At 35.7% G+C, this 21,048-nt stretch overlaps 1 protein-coding gene across 4 annotated transcripts in view; it reads right to left on the reverse strand.

The window, feature by feature from the left end:
* Positions 1-1,480: 1,480 nt before the first annotated feature.
* Positions 1,481-21,048, reverse strand: part of cnot6l (CCR4-NOT transcription complex, subunit 6-like) — an 89,283-nt gene continuing 69,715 nt past the window's right edge. For 3 of the 4 annotated variants that reach the window (XM_006626753.3, XM_015364692.2, XM_015364700.2), the window contains 4 exons: positions 20,613-20,761; positions 20,012-20,236; positions 19,430-19,632; positions 1,481-9,762 (listed from right to left, as the gene is read on the reverse strand). In XM_006626753.3, coding sequence (XP_006626816.2) covers positions 9,553-9,762; positions 19,430-19,632; positions 20,012-20,236; positions 20,613-20,761 — 787 coding nt within the window. In that variant the 3' untranslated portion in view covers positions 1,481-9,552. Of the gene's footprint in view, positions 9,763-16,750; positions 18,109-19,429; positions 19,633-20,011; positions 20,237-20,612; positions 20,762-21,048 lie in introns of those variants that run through there. The other variant, XM_015364684.2, reaches the window with a different exon arrangement.

Here is a 21,048-nt window from a genome sequence, read left to right on the forward strand (position 1 = left end):
TCTTAGATACTGTACAGATCCAGCCATTCAAAAAGTGCAGAGTACGCTGCGTTAAAAGATGGAGCTAATAAAGCTTAACGTCTCTTATATAGCACTTGAGCTGCCCAGTTTCGAATCCCGGTCACTGTTGAGGGATGATCTTTTTCCAATTAAGAATTTAAGTTGTATACTCTTTAGACTTTTAATAATTTTAAACTGTGTATTACAGCAGGTTAATCATTAAACATTAAACATTAAAAAGTCTGTATATTTCATAAAAGCAAGATTGCTCAGTTGGTCAAAAGTACGCAACTTTCCACCTTCATCATAAATATTTTATGCATCAAAGTCTTTAACTTTGTAAATTACAGTGGGTTCTGGGTTCAATGTGCTTGTTCTAACATGTGCTTATACTCTCTAATTCATAAAAAGTTATAACGTTTTTTCCTTTTCTAAGAAAAACACCACTTGCTGTTATTGTAAAAAAATGGTGTAGTGATTTAACATCACTTGATAGTTATATTAATATGGAATCATGTAACTAAGCAGCTAAAGTATCACAAATGGACGTTTTGGAAACATTTTGACATTTGTTTCTTTTTAAAAAACTTTTATTGTCTTTGTAGTGGTAATGCACAAAGCACTGCACCCAATGATTTAAAGCACATTCAGAGTATTATTTTGGTTTGTTTCTTATATAGTGAATACATAAAAATAGTCCACTATTATAGCTTGTTGTTGGCTCTGGCATGAATTTGAATGAATATGAAGTTAAACAAAGGAGGGAAGAAGGGTTATTTTTACAATTGGCACTCCGAGATTCTGAGCGATTTAATTCCCCTCATTTAGCTGAAACGGATAAAGAAATCATGCAGTAGTTATAGGTATTGGAAAGCGCTCTGTTTTATTAACAGACACTCAGACTCAAACCTGTGTCATACAGTGATATAGACTTGGGTAGTGTCATCCCCCATTTAACAATGTGCTTATCGTGCAAATCCTGCTAAACTAGAAGGATTGCAGAAGGTGATGAACTGTACATTGTTTACTGGAGTGCAGTTGAGTTCAAAGAAGGAAGTCTGTGAAGCCCCCCCTGTTTATTGGTACCAAACATTGATGAGACATCATGGTTCTATACAGATTACAGAAAAGTGAATGCTGAAACTCCACCCGACATTATAATGTACTGTTTAACCATAGTCAAGGGCTGCTGTTCCCTTTTGTAACAGAGTTACTTCCTGGAAATTAGACACAGGAAGAGTATTATTGGTCAGTTTTGTTTTCTCTGTAAACTGAAGAGTTATAGAGGAGACACGTTGTGTATCGCCTCTTTTTACACTTGTAAGAACATTCCAATGTGCGACAGTGTTAACTCTACTTCACACCTGCATGTCAAGATCATGGTTTCAAAATAGAAAAAAACATCAAACCTTTGATTGGACAACTGTCTTGATTATTTCTCTAGGATGTGAAACATGAAAATTTGTTACATTCACCATCAGCAGAAAAAAAAGTTTATTTTTTATTTATTTGTGGCTACAGTTGAACCCTTTGCAACGGCTGGATTGGGAGATGTCCTTGACAGCTGACACTCCTCCATACGGTTAAGTGAAAAATTAATAAAAACACCAATGTAAACATCATATTTACAATTTATTAAAAATAAAAATGGTTGTAAAGTTCTCTAAAGCTTTCTCAGTCAAGAATGAGAATTCACGTGGGGAACTGTGTAAGCATGAACAGGCTGCAAAAGATCAGCTGAATAGGAAAGAAACACTTTCAGAGAAAACAGTTTCAGGTGTGAAGAATACAGATCCTCAATTCAATTGTAGCCTAAATGTTTCCCCACACACCCTGCCCCCACTGAGATTGGAATATACACAAACAAAGCACTGAAAACCTCATAATAGATGGTCAGGTGTTATGTAGGAATAGTGTGTAAATATGGCTTTATGAATTCACATCTGGGGTTCGATTAATTCAAAATAAGTTGTATTTTTTTAACTGAACCAGGTAGTAGATCTTGTTTCCATAAAAGTTATACTTAAATAAATGACAAGAACTACCACCTTTTTTCCCTTCCCTCTGGCACGAGATGATAATGCGCTGGCTGGCATGAAACATTCCCTCCCATTTTTAAGCATTCTGCGTTTGAATCAAAGCAGGTGAGATAGAGTAGGAAGAGACACAGAAAAAAGTGTATCCTGTCTTAATATCAAATTATATTTTTTTACTTTATAAGTTTGTATTTTACTTATTTTTTATAGTAAGATTCAACATATATTTGAACAAATTCTTTTAAATGTTAAAAACATTAGGAAAAGTTTTATCTACAGTATACAAACTCCACAGACTATTCTATATTGTTTTTTCTGAATGTCACACTTACTTCAATATTTTATTTACATATAAATAAAAAAGTCAGGTGTAAGCATAAACTATTAGTAATCAATAATATTACAATTTGCAATGTAATAATTTGTTGTATTTGTTCTACATCTTGTAAAAACATTAATTTACCTGATCTCGAAGTCAGATTGAAACCATCCCCAATCAAACTAATGTTTTTAAAAGAGGCTGTAGAACAGTCTTTACGGTTAGTGGACAGTGCGCTATTATGTCAGTTACCTGCTAATCTGCTTAACACCTGTAGAAAACGATTTTATTTATATTTTTTAAAAATTAAAGTGTTTAAAATGTATAATTAAGAAGTAAAAAGGATTTTGATACAGTATAAATAAATGTATTTCCCATAAGCTGTACTGTAGTGGCTTTAAAACTATACAACATTGCGTTGTTTGCTTGTGGCACGTCTTTATTCAAATTCTAAAACTACAGTATGGAAAAATGAGTGTTAAAAAAAACAGGACATTTGATTGCTGGTTGCCTTATGTTAAACAGCAATGACTGGTGCAGCAGCGACTGATTTCCAGAACCAAGCCTTCAAAATGTACTTTTTTTTCATCAACAGAAGATACCCTAACAGTGTTATTGACAGGGCCCTTGCCAGAGCCAAAAACACCCCTCGGACCATCAATTCGAGCAGGAACTCCCACTGTAACAACTGCATTCCTTCGGTGCTTCCCTACCACCCCAACACACTTTCTATCCCAATGACTATTAACGACAACTTTTCCATCCTACAGGATGATCCCTCCATTGTAGCCTTCTTTTCTGACCGCCCCATCATCTCATATCGCTGACCACCTAATCTGCATAACCTTCTTGTACACAGCTCCCTTGACCGCCCTAAAAAAAAACATCCACACCAGGCACTTTCCCTTGCAACAGAGCTCGCTGTATCACTTGCAAGTACATATCTAAACCACACTCATTCAAGGCCCCTTAGGACAATTCTGGATCACTTAGATGACATCTTGTACCTCCAGCAACATTATTTACTGTATCTCTTGTAGTAGGGGAAACATTGGGGAAACAGGAAGGAGACCCGGAGACCGTTTCAGATAACATGTTTAGAGCTGTGAAGATTAAAGATTTCTCCAAACCTATTGTTTCTCATTTCACCTCTAATGGCCATGATCACACTAATCTTTCCGTCTGTGTTCTCAAAGATGATTTTCCTAGCTCCTACGTTTGAAAGACTACAGAAACTGAAATGATCCTGCTGCTAGGATTACACCTTTCCCTTTCTCTCAATGACAGACTTATTTTCTTCTAAATTCTCTCTATTCTTTGTTGGTTTCATTTCACACCTCTCTTCACCTATCCTGAATTCACACTATCTGACTGGCCACTCTGTCTGTCCCCTGATCCCACCTCCCGCCCCTCCTCTCTCCCTGCTTTTATTCTCCTATGCTACATTACCTTTGCATACTGCCCTTTCTCACACCTGAAGAAGACTCCACGGCCAAAATGTTGTTTTCTTTCTTCTCATTTCAGCATGGAATAAACCTATTACTTGTTCCTTTGCAGTGTACACATGCTAATGTAGCTACCCACCTGAACTACTTCATACTACCAGCTATATAAAGACATATTAGATCCTTAAATTAATATTGTTATTAATTTCTAGATAAGTGATTCCATATATATTCCCTATTTAGCGGATTCTAAAAAGTATGAGGTTTATTACTGCGATAACGAGCACAAGTACTCATAGAAAAGGATAAAACATTATAACTTTTTATGAAGCATATAAACTTAATATAGTTAGAAGGAGCAAGTAAAAACCTTTTTCAAAATTACCACAGTATGTAACCAAATAAAAGACTTTGATGCTTATGAAGAAAGTGGAATACTGGTGTGTATTTTTTTATTTAAACTACCAATACCAGCCATATACAGTTTACATAATAGGTTTATATTCTTAAATTAATATTGTTAATGATGTTCAGAGACGTTATGCTCCTCTTCTTTTTTTGCTCAGCTATTAAAATTTCCCTTTAGTTGTAAAATTCCATATTATATTAAATATTAAGCAGATTTAAACATGCAGAGTAAAGTGATGAAATGAAGGAAACGTTTCACTAACAACCAGTGCACCACAGGTGCCGCCTGTTGGTCATTTTGGTCAACCAATCACGTACTGTGCTATAATGTGCTAAACTGCAGATAATTTCGCGCAGTACGGGGCTTTACCAAGAATTTTGAATGGCTGAATCTATATTTAGCAACATCTGATGTGCTTATATTTTCTGACACATTTGTGTTTGATAAAATATGGAAAATCAGCATATTATGAGCATGCATTATCAAAAAAACTATGTAAAGCCAATTACGGTCATAGCTGAATGATAGAAAAATACAATTAATCTACTATAAATAGGACTGCAACTTTCACTTGTACTTTTGCTCAGTAGATTTTAAAATAGTTTGTTTAAAAAATTGCCATGTAATCTGCAACATAGTGGAACCAAAACATTGAAGACAAAACAAAATGAATAAAAATTCACATTGTTTAAAGTACAAGCACAAATAAGATAGGTAGCTGGTTTCAAGGCAGATGGTGCTACTACCTTACCTTGATATAAAAAGTTTCCAGACAATGCTTGAAAAAAAAAACAACAAATAAAAATTACATAACTTTTTTCTTAAATAAAATCTAACAGCTGTTAACAAGGATTAACATATTAAAATAACACTGCCCATCGAACATTTTGGGAGTTCTGTCTTTGCAATTTCGTATATTGTGGGTCTGTGGTGCACAAACACTGATTCTCATAGCCCTTGCAGCTCTGCCCTGAGCTCCCAGTAACTGTGGTTAATTGAAAAAAACACAAGCTAAATGGAAGAAAGCAGGAATTGTTACATGATTTTAAGCAGGTGTCACCTTACAAATACCCATAAAACCTATCCTCCAGTAAAACCAGTTTTCCCATCACTATTTTAGGCAGTGCTGCTACTAGATATTTAAAAAATAGGCACATATAAAAGTGAGAGAATATCATCCAAAATGTATGTTAATTTAACAGTACAAATGATTGGTATTTGTGCCATGACTGGTAAAGACCAATGGGAAATTTGGCCAGGATGCTGGGGAAACACCCCTATTCTTTTCGAGAAAAGCCCTGGGGCTTCTTAATCACCACAGAGAGCCAGGACCTCGGTTTTATCTCATCTGAAGGACGACACCGTTTTATGTTATAGTGTCCCTGTCGCAACAATGGGGCATTACCCACACAGACCGCAGGGTTAGCATCCCATACTGTCCCCACTAACAGCTCTTCCAGCAAAACCTTCGTTTTCCAATCCAGGTACTGGCCAGGCTCCATCAGCTTAGCTTCAGTGGATTGTCAGTATGTGAAACATATGCGAAATCTAAAGCAACTGCTATAAATTCTCATGTACTTGCATGATTCCAGATCAGAATGTTTGTTGTGTACAATTTATTTAAGTTTAGCCTGCAGTATCTATGTTTTTTCTCATTTCATCTAGCCTGATTGTCCAATTTTAAATAAGGAAAAACAAATGATATGATATGATATGTCAGTTGTAAAGGCAAATAAATGTACAAATCACTGCACATATGTACATCTTTCTTTGTAATTGCAAATTATTTTATTATATATCTTCCTAATTGTTTTGCCTACTTCGCCAACTCTTTGGCAAGACACTGTCCGACATGGTGGATGCTGCACATTGGTGGTGGTGGAGGGGAGTCCCCATTACCTGTAAAGCGCTTTGAGTGGAGTGTCCAGAAAAGCGCTATGTTAGTCTAAGCAATTATTATTATTATTATTATTATTATTATTATTATTATTATTATTATTATTATTACATGGAACAGAAATGTATACATCCTCCTGCATTTGGCATTTACAGGATCTGCAGGACATTGAGCTCAAACAGGAAAAGCAGCTTTCTATGTACTTTTGTCACTGCAAGTCAACAAGGGCATTGCACAGTGTGACAGGAACCACTGTCTGATGGAAAAGTTGACAGACCTCAATTAATTTCTATCCTTCCATTACTGCTCAGTCTTTTGTGTGGCACTGTGGGATCAATGACCCCAATGTGCTCTTCAAGTGAGTGCCTTTATTGGTTCAGCCATTTGGAATTTCCTGAACAAATTTTCATGATCCATATTATATGTTTGTTTTACTGTACAAACGCAAACAAAATCCATATCTTGTTCTGTGCATGAAATTAAAAACTTGTAATTTGTTTGTTTTAATTTGTTTAGGAGGACAACTATTTCTTTTGAGAAATGCACCATGTGACTTGTTATAAGACACAGAGTGCAATATGTAGTGGGGAAAATCCAAATAAACAACCTCTTACACTAACAATTATATTAAAAATGGCAAAAGAAAGTAAATCTTAAAATGAGTACAACACATTCCCCATAGATTTTCTGTAGCAATAATTAATTATAAAAAAGAAAAAAACACTGTCTCTGTGGTTCATATACAATCATTATGGGTAAAGTTCAAGTTCCACAGTCTACAAAAATACATGGAGTGAATTATAGGCAGAACATATGACCACAATGCAGGTTTAATAAGTTTTACGTGAAATCACAGGCTCTATTTGTTAGAAGTGACATTGAAGGGGAGGGAATTAACTAAAAGTTCTTACTAAAAGTTTGTATTATATTTTGTTAACTATGTATCTTTTTACTTATATTTAACTAAATCTGTCTCAGGATATCTGGTCTCAAAAGATAACATAGCCACATGATGTCTTTATGCACAGCTGACATAGTTCTCAGGGAAATGACTGAGTGACCTCTCCTGGAACAAATGGTCTATTCAGCAGAAGGGGCTGCTTGTCACGCAACCCAGTAGTAAAGAATATATATGTACTGGTCAGCTTTTTAGAATGATCATACACAGTGCCTTGCGAAAGTATTCGGCCCCCTTGAACTTTTCAACCTTTTGCCACATTTCAGGCTTCAAACATAAAGATATAAATTTTTTATTTTATGTGAAGAATCACCAACAAGTGGGACACAATTGTGAAGTGGAACGAAATCTATTGGATTTTTGAAACTTTTTTAACTAATAAAAAAATGAAAAGTGGGGCGTGCAAAATTATTCGGCCCCCTTGCGTTAATACTTTGTAGAGCCACCTTTTGCTGCGATTACAGCTGCAAGTCGCAAATGTCCAATGAGTTTTATTTTTACTTCAATTGTCAATTATCCTACGTTACCTTCTTAAAATACAGACTCTATGATACCTTCTATAACAAAGACGTTTTATTCGTAAGATCAAAATTAGAAAGAAAAAATCTGAACAGATTAAAAACATTGGTTTGATGCCAAGATTATCACAAAGCAAAAGTAACCCCAAAAGTGTAAGAAAATATTTTTGGCTAAACTGTATTGCTGTAGAAGCTGAAATTCAAAACAAAAACAATCCCCCAACTGAAACTTTCTAGCTGTTATGGTTGGGGGGGTTAACATTTGTGCTTCAAAGCAATGACAAGACAGGTTGGCAGAAGCAGAGAGAGAAAAACAGACAGAAAAGGAAGACAAAAGAAGAAGAGAGGTGTATCAAGCAAGGGGACCTTGTTCGCATCAATCTTGGAGACCAGATATAAGCTAAGTTTCTGGACGTTGTTCAAGAGAACTTGCCATTCTGTTATTGCAGGAAATTTCAAGCTAAAGATGCTCTTTCCAGGTTAGTGATGCATTTTTAGAAGAGGAAGATATCCACTCCATTCACTTAGGAGCATCCGAATTTATCGGGAGATGTTAGCTCTACATCATATTCTTCTTTATTTAGGACACAGGCTCTCTTTCCATAAATCTAGATGCCCCAGATTGAATGGGAATCTATCTCATTAACCTGGAGTGAACATCTTTATTTACCGAGGAGTTAATTAACGAGGATAAAAACACTAAACCCTTTGATCGTCTCCACCTACCTACCACCCAGTAAATCTCCCAGCCATAACACAGTTGAGACCATTTAAAAAGAAAATTACATTGTTGTAAAATCTGAATAACTGGCTCATTTATTCATTAGATCCTATATTTCTACAACCTCGGTAACAAATCACATACAAAAGCAAAGCATGTTCTATTGTCCACATTAATAGATTCTAATAATGTGTTCACATCCAAGCTGACAACATTTTTAATATACATATCAACTGTACTAAAATATCCATTATTTGTGAACAATGATAAAGTGTAGAGTAACATTTTCTTCTTTATCATACTAATGCTGGATATTAAGTGAACCTTCAAAAAGAAAGATTGCGAACATTTCTAGTTACCTGAATAATTATCAAGTACACTTTAGATGCCATGGCAACTATTTTGATTACTGTGGTGTATAGAATTTAAACCTATTTAAATGTGTTCAAGGTGTAGTAAGCCTCTTCATTAAAAATGTCCCAAAGATAAGACATAACAGTGTTTATTTCATTGTTGATAAAGTGCCCTTTAAAGCTGAATATTGATTTAACTTCACTTGGGAAAGACAAAAATTGGAGAGAAGAACTCCTTTGCTGGAAACCTATTAGACAATTTTTCTTTTTCATTAAACTGCTACAATTTCACCTCACAAGACTGCAGTAGTGAAAATGGTCTGCTTTATTCTCACACTGCTAGTAAGTAAAAATAACATGTAAAAATTGCATAGCATATAGAAATAGACACTGAAAGCAATAAGAAAATGCATTTTTTCTTAGCAAGTAGGGTTGGAATCTTAATAGTTATTGTTTTTCCAAGCATACTGGTAAATCATTTGTTTTTTATCTAGAGTAGTAATACAGAGGAATTCATACAAGTTCCAAGTCCTTTTTTCTCGAAATAATATTCTAAATGTGGATTTCATGGAAACGTGCCCATGTTATTGTCAATAAAAAGCACCAATAACTAGGGCAAATATATATAAATATTATTCCCTTTACTGTAAATTAAAGTATTGACATTAGTTATTCAACGCAAGCATGTTTTAGGATTTTTAAAAAAAGAATCCCATTCCTAATTTGGTAACAAGCTTGAAGAAGAAAATACAATGCAAGTTCAAATATTAAAAAGGAGTTGACTACCAAAAATCAGTTAGAAGGCAATACTTCACTCTTGCTGTTAGTTCTGCATTTTGACTTTACATCTGTACATATCTGTAGGGAGAGGCTCCAGTCTTCCCGGTTAGGCTCCACTACCTCTGGATGGGCAGATGCAGGCCATTGACAGATGGCAGGCGTGGATGGAGCTCGAGCTGGGTCAGCAGTGTGAAGTGGTCTGAGGGGATGTGGGGGTGAGGACAGCCTGTGATGATGTTGTCTATGAGCCACTGAGGGTCCAGGGGTCCCAACAGTCCAAGCACACTCATGTGTGTGCTGGAGTAGAAAATGTAGTCAATCACACCCTAAGAATACATATGGAGAGAGTGTTAAGGTAACTTCAGGAATATACATGAACTATGGTACTACAGTTGGTTAAACCATTATGATGCCTGAAAACTAATGAAAATATGATTTTTTTTAAATCAAAATCTTTTGGTTGATTGCTTAACCTAAGGTGATGTTATTAGTGGAGGTGTACCAGAAATATAGGAGGAACAATCACTGTAGAAGCTGTAAAAGATGTACTGTAGACAGAAGACTGGGCAAACACCTGGATGATTATGTTTAAAGAAAGAAAAATGGAAATTAACCTGAAGAGGCCAAGTATTAAAAAGACCTACAGAAGATGTTTAAATGGATAATTATATATAGTTTCTAAAGGGTCTCTCAGGAGAGAATACTTTGAAGGAAATGGTAATGATAAATTAAATTGTATTTTTTATCACCTTAGTTATGTGGTGGTTTTTATTGGATTTTTTATATCAATATGCATTTCCAGCTCCATTTAAATTCTACCTAGATTAATTTTGATCATACCAATAAAAAAATACTTCTTGTAATGAAAAAAATGTCCCTTATTTACATTCACTCATATTACAGTATTGCACCAAACTGACTGTCCCTATTCAGATTACTTCAGTATTGACTTGTTTATAGTGAAATATATATTAAATGCTAAACTATAAAATGAATAGATGATTAAGACATGGAATGTTGAAATGAACAATTTCAAACAGTAATGGAAAATATTGAAATGTTATAATCTAGCCAGCAAGAAAGTAAATAAAATATTGAGCTCGCAAGATGAGAACACAAAGGCTCTTGTGTTGGCCTCAATAAGTGAGGAATTAATGACACACATGGTTGGGCACCATGCTTGGGAATAAGGCTAGAAAAGTGAAGTGTGTTGATGATCTTAATGACTGAAGCAAGTTATCAAAAAAAAATATTTTGTTCTACAACTAGACGAGTACAGATGCAGCCATTCAAAATGGGTGAGGTATTTCGCGGCATACCCCGGTGGGCGTGTCACAGTATCACGCAGTATCACGCGGTATCACGCGTTTCACGTGTGTCACGTGACTAACTATCCGGCGTCGCCTTGTAAAACCACCAGGGGGAGCTTAACCTCTCATGTACAGCATTTGAGCCTTTAATTTTGAACTGTGTATTACAGCATGTTAATCATCAGTCATTAAAATGTTGGTATATTTTATGAAAGCAAGATTGCTCAGTTGGACAAAAGTACACAACCTACCTTTATCAGAAATATTTATGCATCAAAGCCTTTACTGAAGATATTACTAATAGTATTAATAATGGATGACTTTGGACAAGCTGTATACTCAAAGTATAATTTCTTTAGCACATTTGTACAAGCACTTGGAATCTGTCCAAGCCATACTTTGTCAGGCATTTTGTTTTACTTCAACGGGGCATAAAAACTTCCTTGCTTTTAACAGGGCGTTTCATAATTTCTAGCTACGAAAATGATTTAAAATGCGACACCTATCATTCAACTAGAGCTTAAAATATCACAAGGAAAAATACACACCGGTATTCCATTTCTCCCTAAACATTGTAAGCTTCGAAGTCTTTAACTAACGTGATACCGGAGTCAACAAGCATACTTTTAGAATTTGATTAAAAGGGAATATAATATGGAATCGCGTATCTAAAGAATTTAATAACGGTATGATTATATCCGTGTACTGCGGCAGAGCTATGTAGGGCTGTTTCGCCTGCCTGATCATGCGAGCTCTCTTGTAGCCTACTGGTCTAGGTGCGTGACTACCAACTGGCAGGTTGTGTGTTCGAATCCAGCTGGTGCTGGACTTTTCTTTTAACAAACATTTCTTCTAAAAAATAGGTAAGCGATATTATGGACAATCAATTGACTTTTATATTTCAAAATATCGCAACATGATCGATATTTGCGATATTTTGAACATATCTTCCCTTCTGACAGCGGTTCCTGCTTCTATTGTCTGTGTGTGTGCAACAGTAAATTTTTATAGAAAAAATGGAGGCTGGACAGTATGCGTTACAATATAAACATTTATATTGATTTAAATCGTGTTCTGATTTAAATCGCAAACGCGTGTTTAATTATGTGTTTTTTAATCATGATCAGGCTAATGCATTTCTACATTTTCTGTATGAACCAGCTTAGAGGTTCATACAGAAAGACAGCTTGTGTTTAAATTGAGTGTAAGGTAATTTATGCTTCTAAAGTCATGGTCAGTATTGTTGTACTGTGCTGTACTGTCACATTATTTTATAGCGTTTTTATTGCGTTATTAAATCTGGTGGCGCTGTGTTAGTTTCCTGACTCACATTATTTAAACTGCGACACTGATCATTCATCTCTAAATAAACTTTATTTTATATAGCGTTTTAAGCGAATAGGTAATTAGATTGCTCATAAACCTAATCACTTTTTCTACATAAACACAGCGTGATTGCTCTCTGAAAATGCTTTTCCTTTATTTTTAAAGTAGGCTCTGATTTCAACTATAGATCGTATTATTATAAACTTTCTTGGAAAAAAGTATTTTATGTAAACCATGTTTGCTATTAATTCATTTAGGGCTAAAATACGTTCATTGTCTTCTAATCGAGTCGAGTTGACATTGGAAGCCTGCCACACCCGGACCGTTAAACCAACGCATTAGCACGTCAAAGCCCATTGAGCCAGTATTGGCTTTAGTATCCCCCCCTTCTCCCCTCAATTCAATTCAATTCAAGGTGTTTTATTTGCATGACAGATGGGTACAAGCAGTGTTGGGTACTGTATGTATATTGTAACGCTTACGGCAGACAGGCACTGTGTAGGAGCCGACGCACCAGAGCAGTGCCTGCAATTTTTATATTTATAACTTAGTTTTTAAAATTAGTCAAGCAATACGAAGCATCTCTTTTTACTTAGTGCCTGAGCATACTGCAACTTAACTTAAACATACAGTATATGGCTGGTCTCGGTACACACCGAAGAAAGAAAACATACACACCAGTATTCCATTTCTCCCTAAACATTTTAAGCATCGAAGTCTTTAACTAACGCGATACTGGAGTCAACAAGCATACTTTTAGAATTTGATTAAAAGGGAATATAATATGGAATCGCGTATCTCCAGAATTTAAAGACCAGACAATCGCAAACTCGTTTTCAATAAAAGTATTTTATTCATTCAGCAGTTTGTGAGAGGGACATCCAGCAGGGAGAGACACACACACCGGTTTTCATTGACAACATTGGTTTTTTTTCCAATTCCTCTTGTCTAACAGGAATGTTTTGTTTGTGGACAGACTGTTAGACAAGAGGAAAAGACCGCCTCCTCCTACGAAGCATTTCGTTGATCCGATCACGAATTATTTTCCAGTCGTACCCAGCAAGGGTTGAGAACCTCCGATTCACCATCGTACTAATGGTTTCCCGGAGATTGGGTTAAAAAAAAAAAAACATACTAAAAACTGTGCCATCCTACTCCTTAGTTAATACATTTTATTATTCATAAACAGTTAACATTGTTAGCAAAATATTTTGAATTATATTTAACCCTATTTTTTCTTTAGTTTTGTATTTAACTTATTATATGATAGTCAGACTTAATGTATATTTGAACAATGAAAATATATTTTTACAAGATTTTACATTAAGCACTTAAAATTAATATGGTTAATAATAGTAAACTGTAACATGCTGTAACAAGATCGGTTAAACTGCGAAGAAAATGCTTTCAGAGAAAATGTTTCAACCAAACCTGTTCCCACACACCCTCCCCCCACTACCATTAGAATATACACAAACATTTTAGCGTTTCATTCTGAGCAGAAGACCCTCACACCTGAAGAGTGCTGGCTGTGACGAATTAAACCGGTTTTACAGGTTTCAATCACAGACCATGTGACATGGTAAACTACAGTAACACCGTATTTGATAACGCTTTAAAAACGCTATAAAATAATGTGACTTGGCACAGAACAAGTTTACAGCACAGTACAAAAATAAATGCTGACCATGACTTTAGAAGCATAAATTGCCTTACACTCAATTTAAACACAAGTTGTCTTTAGCCCTCTAAGCTGGTTCATACAGAAATGTAGAGATCTAGGCTCAGAACACACAGCTTCATTAGCGAATACATATGCAGGACAACTAGAGAAGACGTTTTACAGAGGATGGATTTTTAGAAACATCCCATCAGACATCCCATCATATTCACAACGTGAAATCTAGAAAATAATATTACGTAACCAAAATCCGCAATATGGAAACAGAACCTGTGTAATTGTTGATAGATGATGTACTCGTAACATTTTTTCAAGACGAACTACAACATTTAAAAAATGACTTGTATGTACTTGATATCTCTAATCAATCCACGGGTCCCAGCACAAAACGAAAGTAAAACGCATACCGTTTCGCGCTTCTTATTGCTCAAAAGTAATTTGACCGTATGAAATGCATAATATAAACCTAGAAACATATACGTAAGCAGTACTTAAGCACTGTAGTATCGGTGTTAAGACATACCTCTCAAATACTGTAAATCAAGTTAAAAATATCTCAAGACCGATTCTGGTCGTAATGAAACCATGCAAGGGAGTTTTTATGTCCGTTGCAGTTCTTTTGCAACATGAATATAATTATATCGTTATTAATTTCTTGAGATACGCGATTCCATATTATATTCCCTTTTAATCAAATTCTAAAAGTATGCTTGTTGACTCCGGTATCACGTTAGTTAAAGACTTCGAAGCTTACAATGTTTAGGGCGAAATGGAATACCGGTGTGTATTTTTTTCTTTAAAGTACCGAGACCAGCCATATACTGTATGTTTATGTTAAGATTTCCCTTCAGTGGTAAAATTAGATATGAATATTCAATACTTAAACGGGCACAGTTAAGACATTAAATATACATATACATATTGTATACAGTACAGTTTGCATACGGTAATATGTTTATGTTACGCGATTAAAAAATAAATAAATAAAACAGGAAGGTCCAGCACCACCATTATGTTTATATGGTTGTTTTTGTTGGTTGGTTGTTATTATGGTTATTAATAATACGATCTATAGTTGAAATCTGAGCCTAAATAAAAAGAAAAAGCAAGTGATTAGGTTTATGAGCAATCTAATTACTTATTCATTTAAAACGCTATATAAAATAAAGTTTATTATTAATTTGCTGGACAGAGCGGTGAACATTATTAGGCATAAGACAAAGATAACGATCCTGATCAGTTTAGAAATCTGTGTACGCTGTAAGGTTTTTACTTCTTAAACTTTTAAAATACACGTTTTGAATAGAAAGAAATCCTCTTCCTGGTAGTGTGTATAGCAAACCAGCACGTCTTTTTTCTCCAATCAGAGGGGTGTCAGATAGTGTCAGCCAATCACCATTCTGCGTTGGGTAGCAACGGGTGACTGTTCTCAGGCGGAAGATGTAAACAGCTTAATGTTCGTGTTAAATATTTTTTTTTTAATTCAATTAAACGGGCACAGTTAAGACATTAAATATACATATACATACTGTATACAGTACAGTTTGCATACGGTAATATGTTTATGTTACACTGGATTCGAACACACAACCTGCCAGTTGGTAGTCACGCACCTAGACCAGTAGGCTACAAGAGAGCTCGCATGGTCAAGCAGGCGAAACAGCCCTACATAGCTCTGCCGCAGTACACGGATATAATCATACCGTTATTAAATTCTTTAGATACGCGATTCCATACTATATTCCCTTTTATTATGATTAAAAAACACATATAATTAAACACGCATTTGCGATTTAAATCAGAACACGATTTAAATCAATATAAATGTTTATATTGTAACGCATACTGTCCAGCCTCCATTTCTCTATAAAAATTTACTCTGTTGCACACACACAATAGAAGCAGGAAGCAGAAGCAGGGACCGTTGTCAAAAATGACTTAAAATCGATCATGTTGCGATATTTTGAAATATAAAAGTCAATTGATTGTCCATAATATCGCTATTCTATTTTTTCAAAGAAATGTTTGTTAAAAGAAAAGTCCAGCACCACCTGGATTCGAACACACAGCCTGCCAGTTGGTAGTCACACACATAGACCAGTAGGCTACAAGACAGCTTGCATGAACAGGCAGGCGAAACAGCCCTACACAGCCCTGTCGCAGCACACGAATATAATCATACCATTATTAAATTCTTTAGATACGCGATTCCACATTATATTCCCTTTTAATCAAATTCTAAAAGTATGCTTGTTGACTCCGGTATCACGTTAGTTAAAGACTTCGAAGCTTACAATGTTTAGGGAGAAATGGAATACTGGTGTGTATTTTTTTCTTTAAAGTACCAAGACCAGCCATATACTGTATGTTTACGTTCCAAAATTAATATCGTTTATGGCCTTCACACGCGTTACAGTATGCTCCCATTCTTTTTATGCTCAGCTACTAAGATTTCCCTTCAGTGGTAAAATTCAATATCTACAACGGGCACAGTAAAGATGTTTACAGTAAGTCTTTCTATGACAGACCAACGGACCACGAGTGCCCCTGTCGGTCAACCAATCACACACTGCGGTATCGCGTCATCATACCTGCGGTATCTGTACTGCGGTGTCTGTACCGCGCACTTTGAATGGCTGCATCTGTATATGGCACTACTGAACTCGATAATATTTAGTGTCAATAATATTTATTGTCAGTTATAATATCAGTAGCAGTAGTACACTTCTTATGGGTGGTCGACCAGGAGTGTACCAGGAGCCAGACTGGTAAGGGCACATGCCAGAGACCAGCCCAAACGTAGAGTGTAGGGCAGACTGTAGGAAGACCGGTCCAAAAAGTACAGTAAGTGGCTGCCTGCTTCTTTTGGAGTAGAGTAACTACAAAAGTCGCAGCAGTGTTTGGCTGTACCATTTTTTCGCCATTTTTTTTACCACGCACATATATTCTTATATGAACAAATAATAAACAAAGAGATGAACAAATAATTCAGGCACACTTGGTTAAACAAATATTTATTAAAAATGAACATACACACTAAACAACAGACAACAACAACATAATAATAATTGCTACACTTATATAGAGCTTTTTCTGGACATTCCACTCAAAGCGCTTTACAGGTAATGGGGACTCCCCTCCACCACCACCACAAATGTGCAGCATTCCACCTGGATGATGCGATGGCAGCCATAGTGCGCCAGAACGCTCACCACACATCAGCTATCAGTGGGGATGAGATAATGGGTATTATTAGGAGGCCATGATTGGAAGATCCAATGGGAAATTTGGCCAGGACGCCGGGGTTACATCCCAACTCTTTTTGAGAAATGCCCTGGGATGACCACAGAGAGTCAGGACCTCTCATCCGAAGGACGGGGCCTGTTTACAATATATGCGCATAAGGACCCACATGGACCGCAGGGTAAGCTGTGGGCACGATCAAAGTCTTTTAAATCAGGTAATCTGGACCTTTATAAGATGGCAAGGTATGACCTGCAGAGAGCCATCAAGAATGTTAAAAGGCAAAATCGAAATAAACTAGAAATACAAGCTGCCTCTTTCAAAGTGTGCCACATGTGGCGGGGTATTCAGTCTATAACAAATTGTAAAGCTAAAATAAGCAGTGTTATATCTAGTGTTAAATCAGTATTTCTCTTTAAAGGATGAGCTGAATGCCTATTATGTTCGGTTTGAGAGGGGAATCATGGAACCACCGGCGCCAGTGTTCCCAGCCACTGATGATATGGCAGTGTCTGTCACAGAGGCTGAAATCAGGGCAATTTTCAGAAGAGTGAACATATGGAAGGCGACCAGCCTGACAGCTTTTCTGAACAGGTCCTTGAGTCCTGTGCAGATCAATTGGTCATGGCTTTTACAGATATTTTTCATCTTAAACGTTTACAATTTTCCGCTCCCATGTGTTTTAACAGGACCACGATCGCACAAGTAAAAGTACTGCAACCTTTTTTAACAATTGCAGACCGATAATGCTCACATCTACCATAATGAAATGCTTTGAAAAGGCTAGTTACGAGGCATGTTAACACATACCTACGTAACAGGTCCAATGAAGATGCTATTTCCCTGGCTTTACACACTGCCATGGCTCATTTGGATGATAAATACACATATGTCAGAATGCTATTCATTGATGAAGTCAGGAACCTGATGGACTGGTGCTTTGACAATAATCTCTCCCTCAACGTCAGCAAAACCAAAGAGCTGATTATCAATTTCAGAAATCAGGGCACACATTCACATCAATGGGGTGGCTGTAGAAATGGTTAGCAGCTTCAAGCTCCTGGGTACCTTTATTACTAGTGAGATAGTGTGGTCCCAGCATGAAACTGGAGCTACAAAGAAGGCAGAACAGCTCCCTTAGTTCATTAGACATTTGAAAAAGTTGGTCTATATTCAACTATCCTTACTACATTTTACAGGTGCGCTATTGAGAGTGTGCTCACGGGTGGTATTACAGTGAGGTTTGTGAGGAGTTCATCAGGCCTGCACAGTCCATTATTGGAGTACAGTGGCTTCTGTTGTGGACATTTTTACTATTCACTCTCTCAGGAAGGATGGAAGTCTTGCTAAGGATAACAATCATCCTGGTTACTCGCTTTTATCTTCCCTGCCCTTTGGTAAGCATTATAGGAGCATAAGGCATGTACCTCCAGATGCAAAGACAATTTATTCCCACAAGCTGTCAAATTATTGAACTCTATCTCTACACCTGACTCACACTGAAGTTTTTTTTTTGTCTCAAACTGCTTGTGCTGAGTTGTTTTTCAGTTATTTTAGCTGTATTTTGCATTTAACTTTGTTGTTGTTATTGCTGCTCTGTGTTTACATTTGTGGTATTTCTTTAATGTCTTTGCATTGGAGCATACAATGCAAATAAGCATTTCAGAACACGTTTACAAATTATTACTATTAATTTCTTACTTATAAATGATTACTACAAATTATTTAGAAATGCTTATTTCTAAAGATTTGCATTTATTTAAACAAAACCATCATGTTAAAGCAAGTTTTGGAACAAATGCACAAGAGATCCATGTGAAAGATCAAGATCTTCACTTAATCTAATTTTTTATTACATTATACACAAATAAAATAACTTACTACAGAAATAAATAATTATGTAAATTTACATTTACATATGTAATTCACATTTGGCATTGTCTTGCCTTTGCTAGAATTTAATATGGAACTTCAGATGTTAGAAATCTTAAGAGCAGTACCATTTATGGACATCAATATTTATCAATGTTGGCACATACATAACTTTGAGCTGATGTGGAAAAATACTGCAGTGCACTTACTCCAGAAGCCACATCAAGAATATTGCAATAACCTAGCTCAGAGTTCCTTGTAGATGTACAAGTAAAAAAAGTAAAACAGTGGTGGGCATAGTGTTATAAGGAGGGAAATGTTATGTGTGAAAAACATTTTAAATTACGCTATTACTGGCATTAATAAGAAGCTTCTTCTTATTCTAAAATTACTTTAAGGGATCTATGTCAACACATAAATGTTAAATAGCATAAATGTCACATGGCCCAGCATTACAATAAACATAAACTGGTTAACAGAAAAGGAAAAGACAGCTTTATAAAACTTTTGATGGGTTTTCCCCCATTGAATCTGCATGTAACGAAAGATACCAAATCTTACCTTGAACACATAAGTATAATTGGTATAAGGCATCAAATTACTTTCATAAGCGCTCTTGAGCTGGAAGTTGTGTGTGAAACACCCATCTGAGTTCCCATTTTTTCCATTGCAACTGAAGTTCATTAGACATTCATTGTATCTTAGCTCCTTGAAATCCTTGTGATTTTCGGCTACTCCACCATTGCTCAAATATTCAACAACACCTTAAGGAAAAAAATGCACAAATTTGGCTGTTTCTTAATTCTACTATCAAAACATTAGTAAAACACTATAAAACTATAGTCTTTCAGCAATAATGAATGTAAAAAAATTACAACTAGATATTTATGAAATTAGAATACAACGACAGTATTAAAAAGTTTTCTCTTAATTTAAAAGGGTTCTAAGACAGCCAAGACATTTCATTCAATGCCTGAGCTCTGTGAAATTCATTGTTGTAACCATTAAATCATTTTTTGCTCAACCATTTAGTTAAATTGAGCAGTTTATTGTGGGAGGACTGTACTGCTACTGTCAAGTTACTCAAACTTCGGAATCAATATGTTTGTCCTGACGTTTTAACTTCTTCTTTGCCTAACATACCTGAATCTGGCAGTGAATTGAGATCTGCACAGAGGACTATTGGGATGGATCCAGGGTCACAAGCAGAGTCTGACTTTGCAGAATTGGAGGCCTTCTTCACAATGTTCTTCAGTTCAGAGATGAACATCATTGTCTGAATCAACTTCACATCAGAGTACTCAGGGTCCCAGTGCATGTGCGCATTAGCCACTAGAAGGAGCTGTTTCTCAGGAAAAGGTTCCATACCTATTTCCAAAAATCAGTGCAATAAATCAAATAATTAAATGACTCAAAAAATGAACAAAACTTTAAAATGTGTTATCTTTAACATTTACGCCATCAACTTTTATGTATCTCATTTGGGGAAATCTAAATATAACTATTAAACTAATAAATGAAAATGGAAATGTTCAAAAGTTTGACATTTTAACTGACTGCCTCACCATAAAAAACAGAAATATGTTAATACGATTTCAAAAATTTAAAAAAAGCTCTAAAAATACACCTAGCCAAACCCTGTCCCATTAACTTACATTCTTCTGACTCATCAAAGCTACCATAGTAGTTTTCATACCATGTTAAATCAGTATTACCGTCTTAAATGAAAGAAAAAAAATCCTACCTCCTACAAAGATTTCCTTCACCTCCAGCAATACAGCAACACCAACATTGTCTTTCGTCATAACTCGATTCAACATTACTTCAGAGCCTTCTGAGTTTGCCATGGCTACCTGATTGAACTCTACTGTGTGTTTCTGCACAAGTGTAAATCTGAAAAACAAAATTTATCAACTTGTGCACTGACATGAAACAAAGTACAAAAATCTTTTTCTAGGATGAAAATAATCCAAAATAATTATTTGTAGAAATTTTGCTGATGACAAGATAGGATGGTAATTAAGTTCATAATAACATAATATGTTGCTAATAAAATATATTTTAAGGTCTTAAAACAAAAATAAAAATATCAATGCTGTTTTTCTTTTGTACCACGTCATGTATGCACTTCTATTGGAGGGTACAATGTCCACTGTTAAAAATCAAATCAAACTATGGTT

The sequence above is a fragment of the Lepisosteus oculatus genome, chromosome 3 (assembly GCF_040954835.1).
Source record: "Lepisosteus oculatus isolate fLepOcu1 chromosome 3, fLepOcu1.hap2, whole genome shotgun sequence".
NCBI lineage: Eukaryota > Metazoa > Chordata > Actinopteri > Semionotiformes > Lepisosteidae > Lepisosteus > Lepisosteus oculatus.